The sequence below is a fragment of the Homarus americanus genome, unplaced genomic scaffold (assembly GCF_018991925.1).
Source record: "Homarus americanus isolate GMGI-L3 unplaced genomic scaffold, GMGI_Hamer_2.0 scaffold40047, whole genome shotgun sequence".
Lineage (NCBI taxonomy): Eukaryota > Metazoa > Arthropoda > Malacostraca > Decapoda > Nephropidae > Homarus > Homarus americanus.
Window position 1 is genome coordinate 699,824 of NW_024741731.1, and position 20,827 is coordinate 720,650.

Sequence of the window (20,827 nt, forward strand, 5' to 3'; positions counted from 1 at the left end):
GGAGTGTGCAAAAGACTGTGATCACAAGGCATAAAAAAGTTGACAGCATACAGCAGAAAACTCAGATCCATCTTTATGCAATACATTTTCCATAATAGAAACACAATTCTATTAGTAATCTGAGAGTAAATAAAATAACTACAATAGTTCTTTAGCAGTGATGTGGGAAGTTGAAAACCCACAACTATCGGGTAAGTTGATATTCTGTCTGCATGAACAGTCAATGTTGCACCTACTGTACAAGTACTGTATACTATACCAGAAACTCGTCATCGTCCTAACATTCATTTTTTAAGAGCATCACTTTCTCTCTCTCCATCAAATTTGTCAAAAATAATTATTAATTATTTTTAATTAATATCAAAGCTATTATAACCTCATATCTCCCATAAAATAAAATAAAGAAGCATTGCCTTCTTGATGCAACACCTTGGATTTCATTTGTCACATCAAATCGCTGACTCAACTTGGACTAGACAGCTCATATAACATCAAATTATTTACCTGCTAGCACATCTTCTTTTAACAATACAGACATGGAGAAAGAGGAACACTATCTATGGAAGATTTAACTGTAATCTACTGTAACTAAGGGAAACTACTGTAATCTGTCATAAGATACTGAATACATGTATCTCTCATGGCTAGAGTACAGGCAAGAGTTTCAAAATCCTAATAGAACCAAAAAGAGCCATTCAAGGTCACTAATTCTATAGGAAAAATATCAGTAAGACTATTACCCAACTATGAAGGCCAGTCACAAATGTATATTTGACCCAAGTTAGGGAAATGGTCATTATAAAACCTCTACTTTAGACTAAAAACTAGATAAAGAGGGGCTCCAACAGTCACCAGTTTGACCAAAAATATGAATGAATTGTACTGTTGGATTCTCTCGATCCACCAAAGCTGCCAAAAATTCAACATTTAACAAGATCTTATAGTCTCAGGTTACAGTATACTGCAATTTCAACTGAGAACATAGGATTCCTAAAGTGAGCCACCAGTCATGGAGAAATTTACATCAGGAAGCATAACAAAAGTAGAGTGAAAATTGCTGCTGGGGATTTTGGGGGACACAGAAGGCTTGTGTGGGTTGTAGTGTAGTACTGTACAGTAATTTATTGGCTTTCAGAGCCTTTATATTTTTATAAAATCATATTTATGGGGTATGCACAAATTTCTGGGATCCAGGAACACAACCTTTTCCTCACATAGGAATTTACCTTCAACAGGGGATGATTTGCTTGAGAGTGAGACCCTAGAGAACCAAACCTTGGTCTCTTCCAAGGGCCTCCTGTAAATGAAGTCAAAGACTCTAATGACATGAGAAATTTTCTAAAAGGAGTAACTCAAACATTGCAACAGCTATCAAAAGATATACTACTACCATATTACTTATCATTAAAACAGTAAATTCAATGGTTGATTTATGGGCACTTTTTTTTTTTTTTTTTTAATGGGAGTTAGCTCACCCGGGCACAGGTCAAACGACCCACAACGGGGCCAGGGGGGGCTTTTGTGACTTCATTGGCAGAACACAGTTATCTTGTGCATTTAAACTTTAAGCACGCTGCCCTCTCCTGACCTAACACTTGGTTTACTGACCAATTCAAGAGCCAAACAGGCCTGGAGTTGTCTCAGCACACCCCTGAGATAGATAGAAATGTCACCTCCTTTTACATGAAAATATGAGCGAGGTGTGACTGTGTGGAAAGCTTGTTCAACCCAGATATAGTAATAAAAGACATTTCCTTGCCACTAATAATTTAAACCCAGGCACAATGAACTGGTGGGTCAGTGGGGAAACCATAATTCCTTATCCACTTCTTAAAAGTTATTAAACAAAAAAATTTAAAAAGGTTTACACCACAATTTTTTTTAGGGAAAACCAATGGATCCACAAATCAATAATATGAATAAAAGACATTTGAAAGTCCCAAATATTTGAGTAAAAAGTATAATTACCCAAGATATAATATAAAAGTAAATGGCAATGTCATTAAACAAGTTAAAAGCAACTGAGTACAGATGGTGATAACAGTAGGGAAGTGCAGGAGAGGATGCAAACATGAGCATTATCACAAAACAGTTGAAGGAAGTACCATGTGGGGATAGATAAAGAAATAATTGAAAGGAGACACACTGAATATAGTTACAGTAGGTGTAATGACATTAATGGGGGCAAGAATTAGGTACAGTATAGTGATATATTAATGGGGACAAGAATTAGGTATACTAGTGGCATTAATGGAAAGACAAGAAAAGACACTACAGGTCACAAAACAACTGGGTTAGAAAACTATGTGGAGTACAAAGGGAGAGGGAGGCTGATGGCGACAATGGAAAAATGGGGATGAAAAAGAAACTCAGAAGAAAGCTGGTTGGTAGTACAGTACAGTAGTTTGAAGTGGGTAGTACCTGTACAATGAACGGAGGAGGAGAGGCTGTCAAAAGAGAATAAAACTGGTAGTGGAGAGCAGATGGATGAGATAAACCACAAACAAGTTGGAGACACACAGTGAAGAAACTTGGAGAGGGCAGAGAAGTGGTACAAAGGATAGACGACAGTGGCAGAAGAGCAGCCAAGATGAAAAAGGACTGTAGAAGAGACAAAGTGGTCTGTGGCATAGAACCGAACACCAAAGAGAAACAAAGGGAAGAAGAAATTATTGCAAATATTTCTTGGGTGATCAAGACGAACCAAAATCAAAGGCAATCAAACCTGCAGTTCTTTAAGAGTAATAAGGAAACCACAGAGCAATTAGCACTGAAGAAGGCCAGCAATACTAGAATGAATATTTCACATTCTGTGGGAAACTGCATAAATAATGTTAGTTTTCTCGCTCTAATACCTATGATATCACTGCATTTTATAAGTCTACAAAGAACTCCTAAACCCTATCAACCAAAGGTGAATGTGCCTCACAGAAGCCTTCATGCTAAAGAGATGAGTGTTTACTAGTACTTTTAAAATATCAGTGATCATCCCTATCTTAAAGAACAAGAAAAACAAAATCTGCAATACATATTACAGTATAAAGTACTTTAGAATGAAGCATTTAGATTTTTGCAAGAATTCATATTGTTCATAAAATTAAATAAGTGTTTAAATTAAGTAATTAATGTGAAAAAGAGAGATGCCAAATACAGTACATCAAAAATGAAAAAATAAATAAATGTTTTAAAAATATAAAGATAAAAAGCAACAAAAACTCCTGCAATAAAAATACACATGTACAGTACTGTAGTGCCGACATTAACCCAAATAACTGGTAAGTGGCTGGCCCAGTTAACCGAGGATTTCAGTTTATAAATTATGTCCCCCAAACCACCTTAAAAAAAATTAAACAAATGGACCACCTTAATCCATTACAACCACCAGTAACCATTAGTATTATCTACAGTACAGTCTCCCATACCCCAAAATGATACCCTAAGATACACACACACACACCATACATCCTTTAACACCCTAACCTTGAAAATACCCTCAAATACCTTCTAAATAAACAGTACAGTACTCTAAAATGTGGGCTTAACCAAAATACACCCATAAAAAAAACCTAGTTAACAGAATCATAATTAATACAAGAACAGCTTCATTAGGTTAGAGAAATCTATATAAGAGGCACTAACAGATCTTCTCTTCCAGCCTTTCCCTCTATAGTGCAGGATGGCCAGAATAAAACAATCACATGCATACACATTCTCCCTTCACTTGTTATCCTTCAGTCATTCAGTCCTAGCATTGTAATATGTGTTCTGCTAGGATATTTCAATTCAACAATATGACCCCAAACAATCATCTGTTCTGATTTATCCGTAACTTCACACAGCCTACTAAGCATCATACATCAGAAGTACATCCTTCCCTAGACCTTACTAAACACTTTACTCTCCACTAAAACACACACACACACACACAAAATTGATGTTACCTGCATGTTCTAGTGCATTTTTCACCCCCATCTGTCAATCTCCTTGGTCTGCCACGCTAACTCCTAAATTATAGTACCATTTAACTCTTAAATTATATCATTCTTCACCTATCTTTCACTTCAAAGTCTCTTAATATGTCTTTACCGCAAGTTAAACCTGCATCCACTCTTTTACTAATACTTCTTTCACTTCCATATTCTTCTATTTTTGTATTTCTTATTTCCATTATTGTTAATTTGTTGCGTCCTTGTGCACTCAAGATTCCATGCTTCAAAACCATATAATTTCAGACACCCCTGACTACATTCACCTCACTTTTCCTCGGTTCACCTCTACTTTGCCCTTCTGCTCGTTTCACACAAATCCATGACATCCATTTTCCTTTCACTCACTTTAGTTCTCAATCACTGTTTTGGTTACCACTCTGATTACAAGCACAAACATTAAAACATCCTAATTTCCTTTGCTCTTTCTTCTTTTTTAGTAACCGAATATACGAGGATGGGGTTGTATGGCCCACACTCCTGGACCAGAAAGGAGGTAATGTACACCACAAAAACTAAAAATTTTCACGATCAAAAATTTTTGGAGATGGTTAATTTCTTACTGGACTTATTCTTTGCAGGTCGTGGTCGTAGGGGACAGGGATTAGTGTGGTCTGCTGATAGCTGGACTGCCATAAGCTTTCTCCATTGTTCCCGGGTCATGATTACATCTCCTTCTTTTGAAGAATAATAGTTACGATCACCTAGCTGAAGGGTGCAAGGCTCAAATACATTCAGCATTTTCACTCTGAAAAAAAAAAATATATATATATAATAAAAAATATATAAAGAGGACTGACACAATGAAGAGTCCTACCCACCTAAATCTAACCTAACCTCTGGACTAACTTTCTAAAACTGTCCTGAGACGTGGCACAATTAATATGAGATGACCCCCTCAAAAGGCAGAACAAAGCTTAGTAAGTTAAACAAATATAAGTACATATACCTGTACAAAATCTTTACTTTCTAAGGGTCTGTGTAGACTGACTCCCACACTCATTCACATGCTGATTAAAATGCCCTCAACATTCAAGTTTAAAATTAACTGGCTACACATTTACCTAACAAGCTTTCTTCATTCAAACAGAATTTAGGTAAAATACAGGTGCAAACTGTACAAGAAATTAAATAAATTTATTATTTTTAACAACTCACACTGATTTAAACAATGTTATACAGGAATAGGATTATGCAATAGGATTATACAATATAATATACCTGTACTGTACATGATCCTATGCAAATAAGAAGAGAAGAAGTGATGCTGTTATTTCAATGTGTTCTGAAAATGACAGGTTCTCTAAACTGAGTGACAACAGACAGGGCTCAACACTGTACAGGTGCCCAGGGCAACCAAAATGTAGTGCTGGCCATTTTTCTTTAACACTAAGCACTTTTTCTTTTTACACTTCAGCACTAAACAGTGGCTGAAAGAGTGAAGGATAGAGAGGGTGTTAAGATGATATGATTATGAGGAGAGAATGAAGATGCACAGGCTGGAGAAGAGATGTATGTGCAAGGTGAAAGGGAGGTGAGGGTGGAGACCTGAGTACAGGGTGTAAATAGAGAATAACGGGATGCTTAGGGAATCTCTGCATCTATTGACCAGCTGGATTGTGAGAAATGATGTCCTGGACACAATAAGATTTACCTCTTTAAATCTTCTCCTTGAACAAGATATTTCGGTTGCTCTTTGTCTACATTCGAGTCATTGGAAAATGCACGGCACTGCCAACGTACTCCAAGTTGCACCACCTGTGAAGAAATTTAAAGTCCAAATAAACAGTAGTACTGTACTATTTTTAATAAGGGCATCCAGGGTAAGAAGGTTTAATAAATTTAATCTACATATCTCATAAACTTCAGTGGAATAACAATAATAGTAATGTACAAAATAGAGTGAAAGCCTAGAAACCCAGCACTGCTGGGAACAAGAGCATGCCAGATCTGTGAATGCTCTCATTTTTGCCCCTCCCCTTGATATCTTAAGTATTTCTAAGTTCCTGGTATTAAGCGTATAGTTCGTGTGTTGTATTCTTGAAATGATCCACCACCCTTGGATAGTCCACGTGCAATGCAATGTTTCTTGTATTTATAAAAAAAAAAAAATCACCCTTACTCCTGTAGATATACTATTACTGATCAAAGACTAAGCATATGCCTAAACAAAGAACCCTCCTGGAAATAGACACCTAACAGCTTTGTCAGCTATCCTGGGTCAAGTTGCCTTACTGTTTACCATTGTCGTATACTTTAACAAGCCTTTATGCAATTTTACCATAGCTCTACTATATAGTACTGTATAAGACAGCATCAGCAACCTATATCACATCTTTCAATCAGAATATTTCCAGGCACTAGCCTGCCCCAAGTATTTCCATTCTAAATACCCTGTACAAAAATACTCTAAAATTATCTCTGTGCTTACCTGAACTTGTTCAACAGAGACCTTAATTGACTTATGAGGCTTGGATAACGCAACTTCCATCTCTCGTGTGCGGTGGATCCATTCCACATCTTCAAATGCCCGTGAGCATCCAACTAGCTGCTGTCCCGGGTAGAAATCATATCGCCGAAACTCCGAGTCCTTGGGGGAAAAAATACCAGAAGTTAGAAACAGTCACCATACATATAAAACTGATGAAGTAATCTTTCCAAACACAATCACAGAAAAAAAATCTAAACATTGTTTGAGTTTTCTTAACTGACAACAAAAACTGATAAAGCATCCTGAGAACTTCAGCAAGTAAGCTGGGGAATACTGTGATAAATAATTATTAAAAACTCAACTCATTTATTAGACATAACTATAAGGGCAAGTGAATTTCTACTGTGTAATAATACTGTATACCTAAGCAAGTGCATATTTTACTGTGTGAAGAACAGTGTAAGGAATCTTTAAAATTATTTCAGAAAGTAGGTTTTCATATACAGTGAACCCTCACCTTACGCGGTTAATTCAACCCACGGCGGCCCGCGTAAAGTGAGAAACGCGTAAAGTGAACAACCTAACATATGGGATTAATTGAAATAAGAGACCGGGCCTACCCCCAAACTCCACTTTTTCAGACACAATACCTACGTTGTAGTAAAAATAACTTCTTAATTTTATGATGGTATGCACACACAATTAATAATTAAGAGAAATATCAATAATATTAGGTTTTTTAACACTTACATTAGAAGAAAAGATGACTGGGCACACGGGGATGGGGGGTTGGTTCCGAGGCAGAGGGCAGATTACTGGCCCTCACCTGTATCACTTGTATCAATTGTATCACTATCCACCACAGAGGCTTGCAGGGCCTCTTTGTCAAACCCCTCAAAGTCCATATAAGTCCATATCCTCACTATAATTATCACTATCACTGACTTGGGCCGGCTGTGGTGGGTGGCGGGCGAAGAACTCGATAATGTTTTGATGACTGGGCGACCTTATGCGCACCCTGCTCGCGCCGCTTACACAACATGGCGGATGGCTTGGATCCAAAAATGGCGCGGCTCACCAGCCGCTCTCCGCATAAAGGGGTACACGCACCGAGGAATGTGAGCATTCCGGTTTCGGCAGGGTACCGCGTAAACGCGGAATGTGGGACCGCGTAAAGCGAGGGTTGACTGTACTGTATTGTGACAAAATTGTTTCATAATGATGTAATAGCTAATAATGAGTACAAGATGAACAGGTAAAAATCCCAGGAGGGTGAGAATAGTGTCTGTACTACAGGTATGCCTCACTATAGGAATGGTTAGATTCCTTGAAAACAATTTGTTAAGTGAATATTGTACAATATATCATAAGCTCAAAATAAAATGCAATAGTTTACATGATAGTTAAAAGAAATTCATTCCATAGAATGCATTGGAATCATTCACAGATAATTTGGTATTATAGTAATCTTAGTTTGTTAACTCATGAGTTCTGTCAACTCTCACAAAGTAAATTTATCTTTTCTCTTTCTGTGCAGTACAGTGTTATAAGTTCTTGAGGCTATGTTTTATACAGCAATATGAAGAGCTCAGAGTGCTTTAATCAATATTCTGTAGTACTAATTTGTTAACTTTATAATCCTCTCTTACATTTATGACACACATATCTGGTCCATTCACTAAAATGAACATCAAAATACCAAAAAATCTTGTAGGTAACACTTAGTTAAATTAAAGCAACTCAGGTGTCTTAAAGGGGAAGCATTCAAAACTAAAGAAAATTTAATAAAAAAAATAACAAATACAAGCTCAGGATAACCTTTGTTTTGTTCATGTAATTGTATTTTGTTTAGAAAATAAAATATTGTCAAGGAAGTCTTTGCTGCAGTTTCATAGTGATGGTACAAATTAATGCTTAAATAATAAAGAAAATATTCATAAGATTAAAAATACATGTCTTGTGGCACTGACAGCCATTAAAAGTATCAAAAGTTTCACTGAAAATATCGAGGATTGATTCTGAAATCCCTTTTTCTGGTGGGGAGCACAGCCAGGTAGCTCTTATAGTACAGGGTGTCTTACTAGTGGGCCCACAAACCCTTAGACAGATCTCTTAACACCAGTCAGGGTTAATTTGTAAATACATATTCATGCCTCAACCACACATTCTTCCCCACCGCACCAAGAGGGAAACACACCAGCTGCCATAAAAGACGAAATATTATTAAAGCCATGACTCCCTAATCAGAACTCAATGCTTAAAAGTTTATGCCTGCCATCCTTGAATAAAATAAATACGGATCAAACCACCCAGTATTTCAGTTCTGGTGCCTAATCGTGAACCCAAGGGAAGAGGGAGGGTTTCTGAGTTGTTAGCTATGGGCTTCATCAGAAGAAGGCATAAGGAATTTGAGGATCAACCCCTCCATTTCTGACTACCGCCCTTATGGCAGGCAGCACTTATAATACAACCCCTGTAAAAATAAAAAGGTGGAGGAGGTGCTAAAAACTTCCAGGACTGGACAGCCACACTCCCATGAGAGATGGCCTGCAATATTCACAGGCTAGGGAGGTTAATAACCCTCAATTCTCTTACAGTACTTGGTGATCATCAAAGCACTTGGTGTTGATCGAAATACCTGTCTTACTTAGCATGATTATGAGCACCTCGAACCACATACCAGGCATACTTGAAGTCATTATGAGAATCTGAGAGGCCCCCAGTAGTATTTACAACATCTGTGAGATGCAGGTATCTCACTGGCAAAATTAAGAGCACAGGTGACATCTATTATCATTTTAAGTACCTGAGGTCCTTATTAGAACCTATGGGACACCTGGTTTCATTATAAATAACTGTGTATCCCTTAGGGTCATTAATCAACTGGGGTCACTACAATCACCTAAGAGTCACTTGGTATTTTAAATACCTTCAACTCATTTGGAGGTGTCACAATAAGAACCTGTAAGTCATAGTGGGCACACGTGTTACTTGGAGTCATAATAGGCCAAGAAATTACCCAGTGACAGTTAAAATAATTGAATAAGAAAATTAATATTACACATACAATAAAAGCCGACTAGCATGGGACCTTTCATGGGTCGGATAATCGAAAAAGTCGGATAACTGGCCAAACAAATAAAACAAAAATCAAATAGCAGCATAATGTTCGAGTGTAAATAAAATGCAATGTAATCATATTTCAATTCTTAAGGGATTTTTTTAAGACTGTTTGTTTCGTTAAATATGTTTTTAAAGGTTACACAAATAAATATCAAATGAAGAGTCAATCAACATGAGTGGGTACATTGTCTGCTAGCAGAGGCCAGCAGGCAGACGCCCAACTACATCCAAGTCAAACAAGACTCAAGGAGTGTTATAATTTGTGAAAGTGTTTTAAAATGATAGAATTAGTGTTGAAGTGAGAAAAGATGATGTCTTAAGAATTGTTTATTTTATACTATTCCTCACTTGTTGTTTGACTAACTCCACTGTAACTTACCCTCATCCCCTTTGGTGTAAGAATATCATTAAATGTATCTTGTATACTTCATTTCTCAGAGAAACATTAAATAATTTTCATGCTGTTTGTTTCATTGTATAAATTTTTTTTAAGATTCAATAAATATATATAAAACAAAGACAGTCAATCAGCTGATGAAAACATAAGTTTTCCTGACCTCAATAGATGGCAGCATGGCAAGCAGGAAATCTGCTTGCAGATACAGTATTTAAAAATTACTGTACAGTAATTTGCTTCTTTGTGATCCCTTGCAACACATCACATGACTTTGTAGTACAATTCTTACCTAACATGGTTAAGGAGTTCTTATTTTTCAGACAAAAATTTATGCAACAAACTTGGGACGCACCGAGGTCGATTGTCTGGAATTTTTTATTTTTTTTTATCTGACGGGACATACATAAAAAAAGTTGGATACCCTGAAGTTGGACTAGTCGTTTATGTGGATGGTTAACCATAATGTTTATGAACCACATAAAACTCATGAGCTAGCACAATCATGAAAATTGGTATATACTCCTTCTGTGTACAAATAACCTGAAAGATGGTTAACACTGATTATTGAGTGTTCTGAACCATTAAAGGGGCCCAATATGTCAGCAGTAAAAAGTTGAAAGTGAGGGATAGTGTCAGGAACTCGCATGCCTAAACGGGAACACATGCATTAATGGGACTACAGGTATTACCGTACATCTTTTCTGGGACCTTTATCTTTGACGTAATTACACGGGTGTTGTCGCAACACGTCTTCTAGTGATGGTACAGTTGCCCGCGTATGTCATGTGCCTCGGTACATGTGGCAATACTGCAGTGATAGTCAAGGTACCACAACTAAAGGGGGGGAGTGGTGGTGATGGGGAGGGAGGGAGGATAACAGAGCTCAACAGCCTATCTGTAATAGAGACATATAACATCCAAAGGACAATTAATGTAAAGTCCCCACCAACCCCCAGTTGTGGTACCTTGACTATTACTGAAGTGTTGTCATATGTGCCAAGTCTCTTGTGAGGCGAAGAAGATATAACACATGCGGGCAAATGGACCTACAGTATTTATAAAATTTCACTTCTTTTCTTTTTTTACTTTCTTTTTTTACATCACTTAAGAAGTCATGAAGCAGACATTGTAAGTTTAAAAAAGATAATGCCTTTACATAATATGTTCCATTAAGATGGGTGACTAGAAAATAGGGAAGGATTCTGGAAGCTCTGGTAACTCTGGTCATATACGGTAATGGCACAAGGCTCGTATTACCATGGCCTTCCAATTGGACATCTTTTGATAAGAATCACATTTAAATCTAGTTATTGATATGTGATACTCCTGGGAACTTATAAACCCCTCAATTAGCTACATCTATAAAAAACTAAAATTATACCAGCAGCATATACACAGCTTCCACACCTACTCACATATGGAAATTTTAGCAAAGAACATTCAACACACACAGATCAAAACATCTCTTAAACACTTCTTCTTTTCCATGTAAAATCGAACAGTGAACAAATCTCTAATGCAGATCATCAAAAATGTAAAAAAAATTACAAATATTACTGCAACCAAGGATACATAATACTTTACAGTACAGTACTGTGCAAATAGAAATGAGAATGAAGGTCCTTTCAGTGAGAAAAACAAAAACCCTGCTCTACCATAATCAGTGTTTATAGACTGAGAATATACTGTACAAAATGACCTCCAGTACTTTGTGAGATAAAGCCCACACCTTGCAAAATTTTAATAATATTAACTCCTATTTAACCTTCTTTTATCATACATTAAAAAAAATATCAATACATTCCAATATAATGTTTTGTGTGCTATAGTCTATCCAAAAGGTCATCAAATACAGTACAGTACTCACTCCCTTACATTGGAGCTTGGTGTAGACAGTGTAGCTAGCAAGCATATCATCATCTCACTCAACTAGGTATTGTACTGTATTAGCACACGAACGAGCCTGATGCCGTAGCAGAAACAGTCCCGAGGCTTCAGGGTGACCCAATGCACTAGAGAGAGCAATACGTCTTTCCTCCAGTAAATATGCCCAATTCTTCTCTGTCGTTTCACCTCTATGTATGCATATGGGTTTATTTATTTTAAAATTCATGTGTTGCTACTATCAAACCTCCCTCAGCAAAAATATCAATCTGCCTCCCTCCACGTACATATTCCTGGCACTCCATATTCCCCTACATTCCCTGACACTTCCCAATCACAAACTGTAATAGCAATATCTCTTTTCAGTATCACTTAATTTCTCACACTAATATTTTCAATATAAATATCCAAGCCTTCCCAGAACCTTAACCCTTCTTACTTTTCTCATTCCCTGGTGTGTGTGTTCAGTATACAGGACTTACTAACTGTAGCCCACTCTTCCCCTCCTACTTTAAATCTGATCCAAACTATTCAAGTAACTCCACACTTCATCACTCAATAACATGCTCTCATCCCCCTTTATATTATTTCAGACACCCCTCACCCAACTTGTCCTTACCTCACCTTACTTTAACTCTTAAAAAAAAAAAAAAAGTACAAGTTTTTCTGAACACTCTGGTGATATCCAAACATATCACACACCCTGTTTTTAATAGTTAATTTCTTTCTATTAAATGAACACTGTACAAGAAGGTGGAGTTACCATCCCAACACCCCCAGATTTGGATGTGGGATGACTCCAGCTATGAACAGATAATCTGCTCCAATGGCACCTACCATAATCCTTGTACAGTATACTGTATTTATTGAATCCCTTACTTAGTTATATGCTTTTCCATATGTTAAATGTCACCACTTGTACACATACACAGCTCCTCTGGTATCCCATATTACAAAGTACTTGTTTCAGATACTATAGAATATGAAACATCACAACACATCAATTATGCCAAAATATATAAATACTGTACAAGCTTAGCATAAAATAGTATGATGTGGAACTCAAAGTACATAAAATCTTGCATGAACAGTAATTCCTGATTCTACTTCTAAATCAACAATAGCTGTAAATGTTCCAACCACGTGGGTACCTATCTATAATATATACAACCTATCTGCCTTTACTAGCAGTACAGTACCATACAGCAATATGCTCAGTCTAGTTACACTAGGAGCAAAACACCAATCTTAAAACATCCTTAACACATTTTATAAGAAAATATAAAAGCAGCTTGGGAAGTACACACAGTGACATCAAGCGATATAAGTGAGGTTACCGTGAGCTTGATTGACAGTTACCAATCTAACCCTATCTCGTGTATCCCGCATATCATCCAACTCCAGAGCTTCGCCATCGGACATAATGCATCTTGAGCCATCAGCACACAGCATCACCAGCCGACACTTGACCATGTGCACCATTCCTACCCAGGAGTCTAAGGCTACAGCAATGTCTGTTGTAAACTCCTAAAAGACAAAAACACAAATCATATTAGATACAATAACTCATAAAAATTATAAATTTCCTCTTCTATAACACATTCAATGACAAGTTATCTAAAATATATAAAAATAATAACAGGAGTATGGAGACAGCATTTTCAAGAAGTACAAGATACCAATTATAAGTAGTAAATCTTCCTCCATAAACTATGTACAAGTAAATCTGGTACATTCTTATAAGATCTTCGCAGTTATCGAGTACTGTACTGTAAACAGAATCAAGCAAGGGTCCCAGAATGAGAGGGCAGTATGGCTTCACCTATGAATACAAGGCATAATTCAATGCCTGGATTGACATTCTACTTTGTGACAAATGCCCATAACTACTTAACATCATCAACTTAGATACCATGTATATAAGGTGATAAAGAAAAGAAGTAGCTGTGACATTTTAATGTAACAAACATCATGCTAAGAATCAACATCTATTCCATACTAAGTGCCTTAGTGCAGAAGAATGCAATCCTACAGGTAGATCAACTATGCACATACAAAAGGTGAATAATTATAAAAACTTCATGGGGATGAGGTTACTATAACATAAGTAAGGTAGAGATAAGCGTATGAAAGCACAGCTACCCTATGGTAACAGTAATGGAAGAGGACACATTTGTAGGCAGTGGATTTTTTCCCCAGAAATAGTCACTAAAATAAAACAGTGACAGTCTTGATGTATAAAAAACATATGAAGTTTCTTGTGGTAGGATCCTTGGCACTTAAAAATATCTTCCCAAGGCAAGCAGTGCAGGAAGAATAGCACATACTGTATACAGTAGTTAACAGTTTTGTAAAGTTGAGGTTAGTGGTACTTCATCATAAGGTTATCACAACTACCATCATCATCACCATTTTACAGCCATTTCCTACACATGTATGGATTATCTGAAATGCTGCATGGTCTCCTGCAGCCTCTCATCACGTTCTCATCTCTCGGGCAAATTCTTACAACCTCTCCTCATGTCATTCTTGGCCTCCCTCCATTCAAATTCATGCATCTCTTAATCCATTTGATCTCCTCCAATCTCTTCACAAATTGTCTACCTCTTTGCAAAACCTCACCAATACTCTCAATACCCAACTGCCCTCTCAGCTCTGAAGAGGGTTTCCTATCTTTCAATGTTACTTTACAAATCTATCTTGCCATTCTCATTCCAGCTAACTCAAGCCTGTGTATGCTATCCTCTCTTACAGCCCATGTTTTGCTGTCATACATCACACTTTCTTATGCCAGTTCCATACATACAATATTTCACTTCGCATCAAGACAAAGTCCTCTCACCACCAATAATGGCAGTAACTCCTTAAACTTTTTCCCACCACTTCTGACTCATGCAACCAAGTGTGGGAGTATTGGAGATGTGGTCACAGCAACTTCATTTTTAGTCAAAGTGAAGGTTGCAGGCAAAATGCATATCGGTATCTACCTCATGGTATGACAGACATCCTTAGTGTAGATCAAGTAGTCCTGGAGCATTGTGTGTATGATTTTGTGCAAATGGGGTCAAAGTAATCGTATTGAAATGGGAGTGCAAGGTAAGGTCAGAATGCAATTCTATCCAAAGGACATCACCCAAGGTCAAGAGAGTGAATAAAAGACATAGTTAGATGGAGAATAAGGCTCTAAATGCAAGAGAGAAAAGTCAATTAGAAGCTAATTAAATTACTAGCTTGACAGTAATAGCCATTGTGAATTGGATGCAAAGAATAGGCCTATGAAATATAAAAATTAGATGTGGATATGAAAGAAGTGCAAGAGAGAATGTCTGACGAGGGTCTGTCAAAGTGTTAGGAGCATATGGAGAGAATATCAGTTAAAGACTCGCCATACAGCTTCACAGATGTAAACCATAGATATGCAAAACTTTATACCTTATGATAACTGTTTCTTTTATTTCTTTTTGCATTTTCTGTATGTAGGATTGTGTATGCATGTAACCAAGTATAAAAAAAACAAAAACAAAAAAACAATTACATATACCGTATCTACCCAAAATTACGAGTTGAAAAAATACTTTAGCTATACCTTATGATAATTATTTCTTTTTCACTTTCTATGTGTAAGATTGAGTGTGTCTGTAAATGAATAAAGAAAACTACATATATCTACCAAAAAATTACTAGTACAAAAATAAGCATAACATAACATATAGTTAACAGGTGAGGAATGGTTGGAAAAATCCCCACTTCACCAGGGAATTACTTCTGGCGCTCATTTTAAATAATTTGTTCCGGAACATACGAATAAGCACACTACAGTATATTTCAACTGGTTAAAGGTATGAGTAGTACAAACTATTAATCCCACAAGAAAATCAAATGACGTTTGGGAAATACCTCAAGTGGAGTAAGGTCATTGCTGTCAACATTCAATATCACATGCTTTGTTCCCACGACTTGCACGCTGGAGGTTACGTGCACTTGGCGGCAGTAACCACGCTGAGTGTCCTTTCCTCGGATCAAGCGACGTACGACATCGCCAGGCATTAGTGACCGATCTGCCAATCCCACCTGCAAAAACATACATGGCAACTTGAGAAACATGTTCTATACAAACCTCAGTACAGTATTAATGAAAGAACAATTATTCATAAAACAAGTAATATGCCCCTCTTATTATATCTATAACCAATGGCATGTCTCCAGCAGGATGGTTCATACAGTCTCTTTCACTCCATTATATCCAGACACATTCCAAGGACACCTACAAAACTCCCTATTACAGTAAACCTTCGATAACTCGGCACGGATATGGTCTCAGAGTGTATTATTATAGCATAACTCGGGAAATGCTGATATATATAAAATTTGTTGCAGTAAAGTAGTAGTAAAATTTTCAAAGTAGACCAATGTAGATTAGTGAGTTAGGTAGAGTTTTATTTGGTTGGAACACTAATAGTTTTCCTAAATAACAACCAAATAGCCATAATACTGTGTACAAAAGACTGTCTGTACATAATTAAGAACAAGGGCCCGGGTTAACCAGCTAGCTACCAACAAAAAATATCTACGTACAGAAAACTTATTTCCTATATACCTAATGCACATGAACTACAACACTAGAAATTGTGAAATTGCCGACAAAACAGTACGAGAAGAGGTTGTGGACAGTGCCTGGCTGATGATGACACCACAGTGGTCATGTTTAGGACCACATAATACAGTAATGTACTGTACACTATCATGACATCCCTCAGTACAGGCTGTGCAGATTATGTGGAAGACATATTTGTGCTTGGATTTACAGTATACTATATATTTTTGAGTAATACTGAAGCAGATGGCTAACACCAGATGGAGTTGTTCGATTTCATTAATTTTTTCAACAGATGTTCTTTGGACGATAATAATAAAAATGATACATCTTTTTATTTTAATTATAAATTTATATATTTTAGTTCTTCTCTCTATCTACAATCACAAATCACCAGTAGTGGGCAGGGAACAAAGGATGAGGGATATTGTGGGGGTAAAACACAGCAAAAAAACTGATAATTCGACACTAAAATGATGTCTCTATGTGCTTTGTAAATGAAGAAATTAATTATTTGCCATATATATTTAGCCAAAAAATCTGCCATGTCGGCACTTGTTGTCATCAGCTCTTCATTTGGTTACTCTCGGACCGAGTGAGTGTACTCTCAAATGCACAAAAAAATTTAAATTACACCATGCAGCTTCAAGAAAGTTACTTTAATTGGTACCACATATTAAAATAAGTACTTTCTGTTTAATGTGGCGAGGGATACGATCCCCGGCGAGGAAGTTAGGTAAAGTTAGGTAGGTTTCTTTGGTTGGTTTCGTCAGTTTCTATTATATTCTATTAATATCACCTCGTTTAAAATGCTTACCATAATGATAAGATCATGTGGAAAAAGAGGAACAAAATTGAACAATGCCTTCTGGTGTTAGCCATCTCCTCCAGTATTACTCATGTATTTTGTTATGATTATGTTGTACAGTATAAGTACAACACACATCAACCTAACCTAACCTACCAAGTTACAAGATAGTATGGTTAGGTCAGGTTGGTTCATGTTGTCTGCAATCATAAATAATTTGTGAACATACCATCCCCAACTAACAGGTTCTGGCCAGTTTATAATCATCTGGCTAAGACAATTTATTTTATCATGCCATACAGTTTTAAGAATAAACCAATAACACACATGTCTGTTTCAGCCACTGGTTTAAATCATTCCCAGATGTTTCTAACTGTGCATCAATATATCTAATGGGTGTCTCTCAAAGATGTGGAGTTATAAATTTAAGTCATATCTATTCCTAAACTAACTGTACTATATAACATATTAACTACCCTGAGTCATAGTGTTACCAATATGTTCAGACCAACTTAGAATATATACTATCAAAAGTACTTTACAATATGTGTTTACATTATTTTTACATATATTTTATTTCAATCATACATACAATTAATTCCTAATAAATAAATCAATTAGATTATATTTTTATAAATCTGTTTCTATGACTCAACTCTCCACCATTGTTGTAACTCATGGTCAAACATTCCACACTTTACAGCTGTCTTAAACCTCACATATTATAGCTAAGAAAACATATTAATGTGTGGATGATGAGTTAGATACATATAATAGATTAATTAACTCACAAACCATCACTGGAAACACTAACTACCATCACTTACTTTTTTTTCATATATATACAATTACCACATGAAATATAATTAATCTAACGTTTAAATTAAGGTTCATTGATCATTCTGGTTGATCTTTTGCTAGTGTTAAGGTTAATAAGGGTTGTAAATGAGAGGATGTATCTTACCTTTCTTTCAGGGAGAACTTGCTCCTCGCCCTTGGGGTACCATGCCACCCGTATACTGCCTTTGGTCACCTTGTCTTCCTCATCTACATCAGATTCCTCATCACTGGATACAAATTCTGCATTCTCCAGTACCATACCAAGCTCCAAGTTTCCCTTTTTATTGAATCTGTAGACTTCATCCTCGTAAAAGTATTGATACTCCTGCGCCATGTTGGACTGAGTGTGTTTAGTCAACTGAAAAACTGAACTAGTAAAATATTTGACTTAAAATTTTAATTTGTTCTTTATTTACTCAATGGAAAATGTTAATATATTTTTCAAAATAAATATAACACCAAAAAATTTTTGACATAAAGGATAATATATATTAGGTAGGAAACTATAGATTCATATTAGGCAGCGAGTAGCAGACGACAGCAGCAGGTGACAGTAGACGGGAGGGACTGGCTCACTGTCCCCTCACCACACGTGTCTACTGAACACCTGTTTCTCTACGTGGCTATGAGCAAGGTCTACTGTATATAGACCTTGGCTTCGAGGGAATCATGATACATGCAAACAACACATCGCTGTTCTTAGTTACCATATAACTTAAATATCATATGACTCCTTCATGGGCTATAATTTTACACCCCCGTGGCAAACAAGGAGATTTTGTTCAGAGTATATATATATATATATATATATATATATATATATATACTATATATATATATATACACAGAGAGGGTATATTTATTTATTTACTAAGAAATACAAATTGAAACAAAATATTTTATGACATTGTTTTTCATCAATTACAATCAAATTATTGTTCCTGAACAAATTGTTAAAAATTACTCATCCATGATTCATAAATAGATGGTATTTCAATAGAACCCTGAACATTATTACATGCTTTAATGAATCAATAATAACAACAGCTAGGAGACCTGACTTCATCGGTGGTGTAAAGAGGCATAAGTAATATACTTTTACTTTTATCCTCTTCACCACTGATCGGCTCGTTAGCCGCTTGGGCGATCGGTCACGTCTCTGTCTCTGTCACGCACTGTTGGCAAGTACTGGGGATGCACCGGCTCCTGAATGTACCTGAACCTGCTCCAGTGTTGGTCAAGTCTGGTCTTGAAAGAGCTCACACTCAGTGCCGTTACAACGCCCTGACATTTTTTTTAACTTGTGGTTTCTTCTACCTTAAGCTGGACAGTTGCAGGTGTTCTAATTTCTCTGAGTAATTGAGGTGCCGTAGCCCGCCTTTGGAAGTTTCCAATAAACTGGTGTAAATAACCACACCCCTCTTGAAAATGCCCGAGAAAGGTTCGTAAATAAGTCATATATTCCTCTGCATTAAACTCCCTCGTCGTGGTCACGTACAGTACCTCTAATGGGCAGCTATTAGGTAAGTAAGGTAGAATTTGAATCAGAATAACAACTATTATTTTCTTATAATTCGTCACCACGTGTGTGTGTGGTGAAATGGCTTCCCCATCTGGAGTACTGTCACCCCATCTGGTCCCCGAGATATGCTAGGGACTGTTAGTTGGTTGAAAATGTTCAAAGGAGGGCCACCAGACTGGTGCCTGCACTTCGGCACCTCAGCTACCCTAAGAGATTGGAGCGCAGCAACTTGCCTAGCTTATACTACAGACGGGCAAGGGGTGACCTAGTTGAGGTGTATAAGCATCTCAGGGGGCACTACTCAGTTGAGTGTCCTTACTTGGAGCTGGCGGACGCTCGCCCCACAAGGGGTCACAGCTCAAGATTGAAGAAGCCGCAAGTCCAGCAAACCGTGAGGGCAAACTTTTTCGGAGTGAGGGTTGTAAACTCTTGGAACAATCTACCAGAGAGTGTTGTGGTGGCACCGAGTGTGAGCTCTTTCAAGACCAGACTTGACCAACACTGGAGCAGGTTCAGGTACATTCAGGAGCCGGTGCATCCCCAGTATTTGCCAACAGTGCGTGACAGAGACGTGACCGATCGCCCGGGCGACTAGCGAGCCGATCTTTTGGTGAAGAAGATAAATGAAAAGGAAAAGTAATCAGAGACGTGATCGATCGCCCAAGCGGCTAACAAGCAGATCAGTGGCGAAGAGGATAAAAGTATTACGGTGATGCAGCAATAACAAGTGCATCTCTCGCCAAAGTGTCAAAGGGTTCGATCCCGGACTTACGGGAGAAGGGTGTTATCCAGAGGGTGATAAAACATCACATGTTTCCCGGCCTTCGGATTCCTCCTGTCAATCTAACACTGGATAGACTAACCGGAAAAACGGCTAGTAAGCTTAAAAGGGGTAAAACAAAAGCTGTATAGTGTTAGTACAGGAGGAAACCGGGGACGGGAAACATGTGATGTTTTATCACTAGATAACACCTTTCTTTTGCGAGTCTGGGATGGAACCCTTGATATTTTGGCGAGAGATACACGTTACCGCCACACCACCGTTATATTTGAGTTAATTTTTATACGTCATTTCACCACGTATCTTACCAGCCATTAAGGTGGTCGCTCGTCTACTTATGTCATCCTCTTTTACTGCCCGTTTCACTGTTATGCAACATCACACTTCTAACACTGTACTGTGGGATAGTACTAGTTATCTGTCATCTCTTATGATTTTATAGTACAGCTGCATTTCACGAA

The 20,827-nt window shown here is 37.2% G+C and overlaps 1 protein-coding gene across 6 annotated transcripts in view; it reads right to left on the minus strand.

Annotated features, from left to right (window-relative positions):
• The window catches only part of LOC121876028 ((E3-independent) E2 ubiquitin-conjugating enzyme UBE2O-like), a 47,367-nt gene extending 28,523 nt beyond the window's left edge, over positions 1-18,844 (minus strand). For 4 of the 6 annotated variants that reach the window (XM_042380894.1, XM_042380892.1, XM_042380895.1 and 1 more), the window contains exons 1-6: positions 18,188-18,844; positions 15,719-15,892; positions 13,181-13,348; positions 6,418-6,576; positions 5,641-5,744; positions 4,550-4,734 (exon numbers count right to left, since the gene is read on the minus strand). In XM_042380894.1, coding sequence (XP_042236828.1) covers positions 4,550-4,734; positions 5,641-5,744; positions 6,418-6,576; positions 13,181-13,348; positions 15,719-15,892; positions 18,188-18,397 — 1,000 coding nt within the window. In that variant the 5' untranslated portion in view covers positions 18,398-18,844. The remainder of the gene's footprint in view (positions 1-4,549; positions 4,735-5,640; positions 5,745-6,417; positions 6,577-13,180; positions 13,349-15,718; positions 15,893-18,187) is intronic. The other 2 variants (XM_042380891.1, XM_042380893.1) reach the window with 2 other exon arrangements.
• Between the last annotated feature and the right edge of the window lie 1,983 nt (positions 18,845-20,827).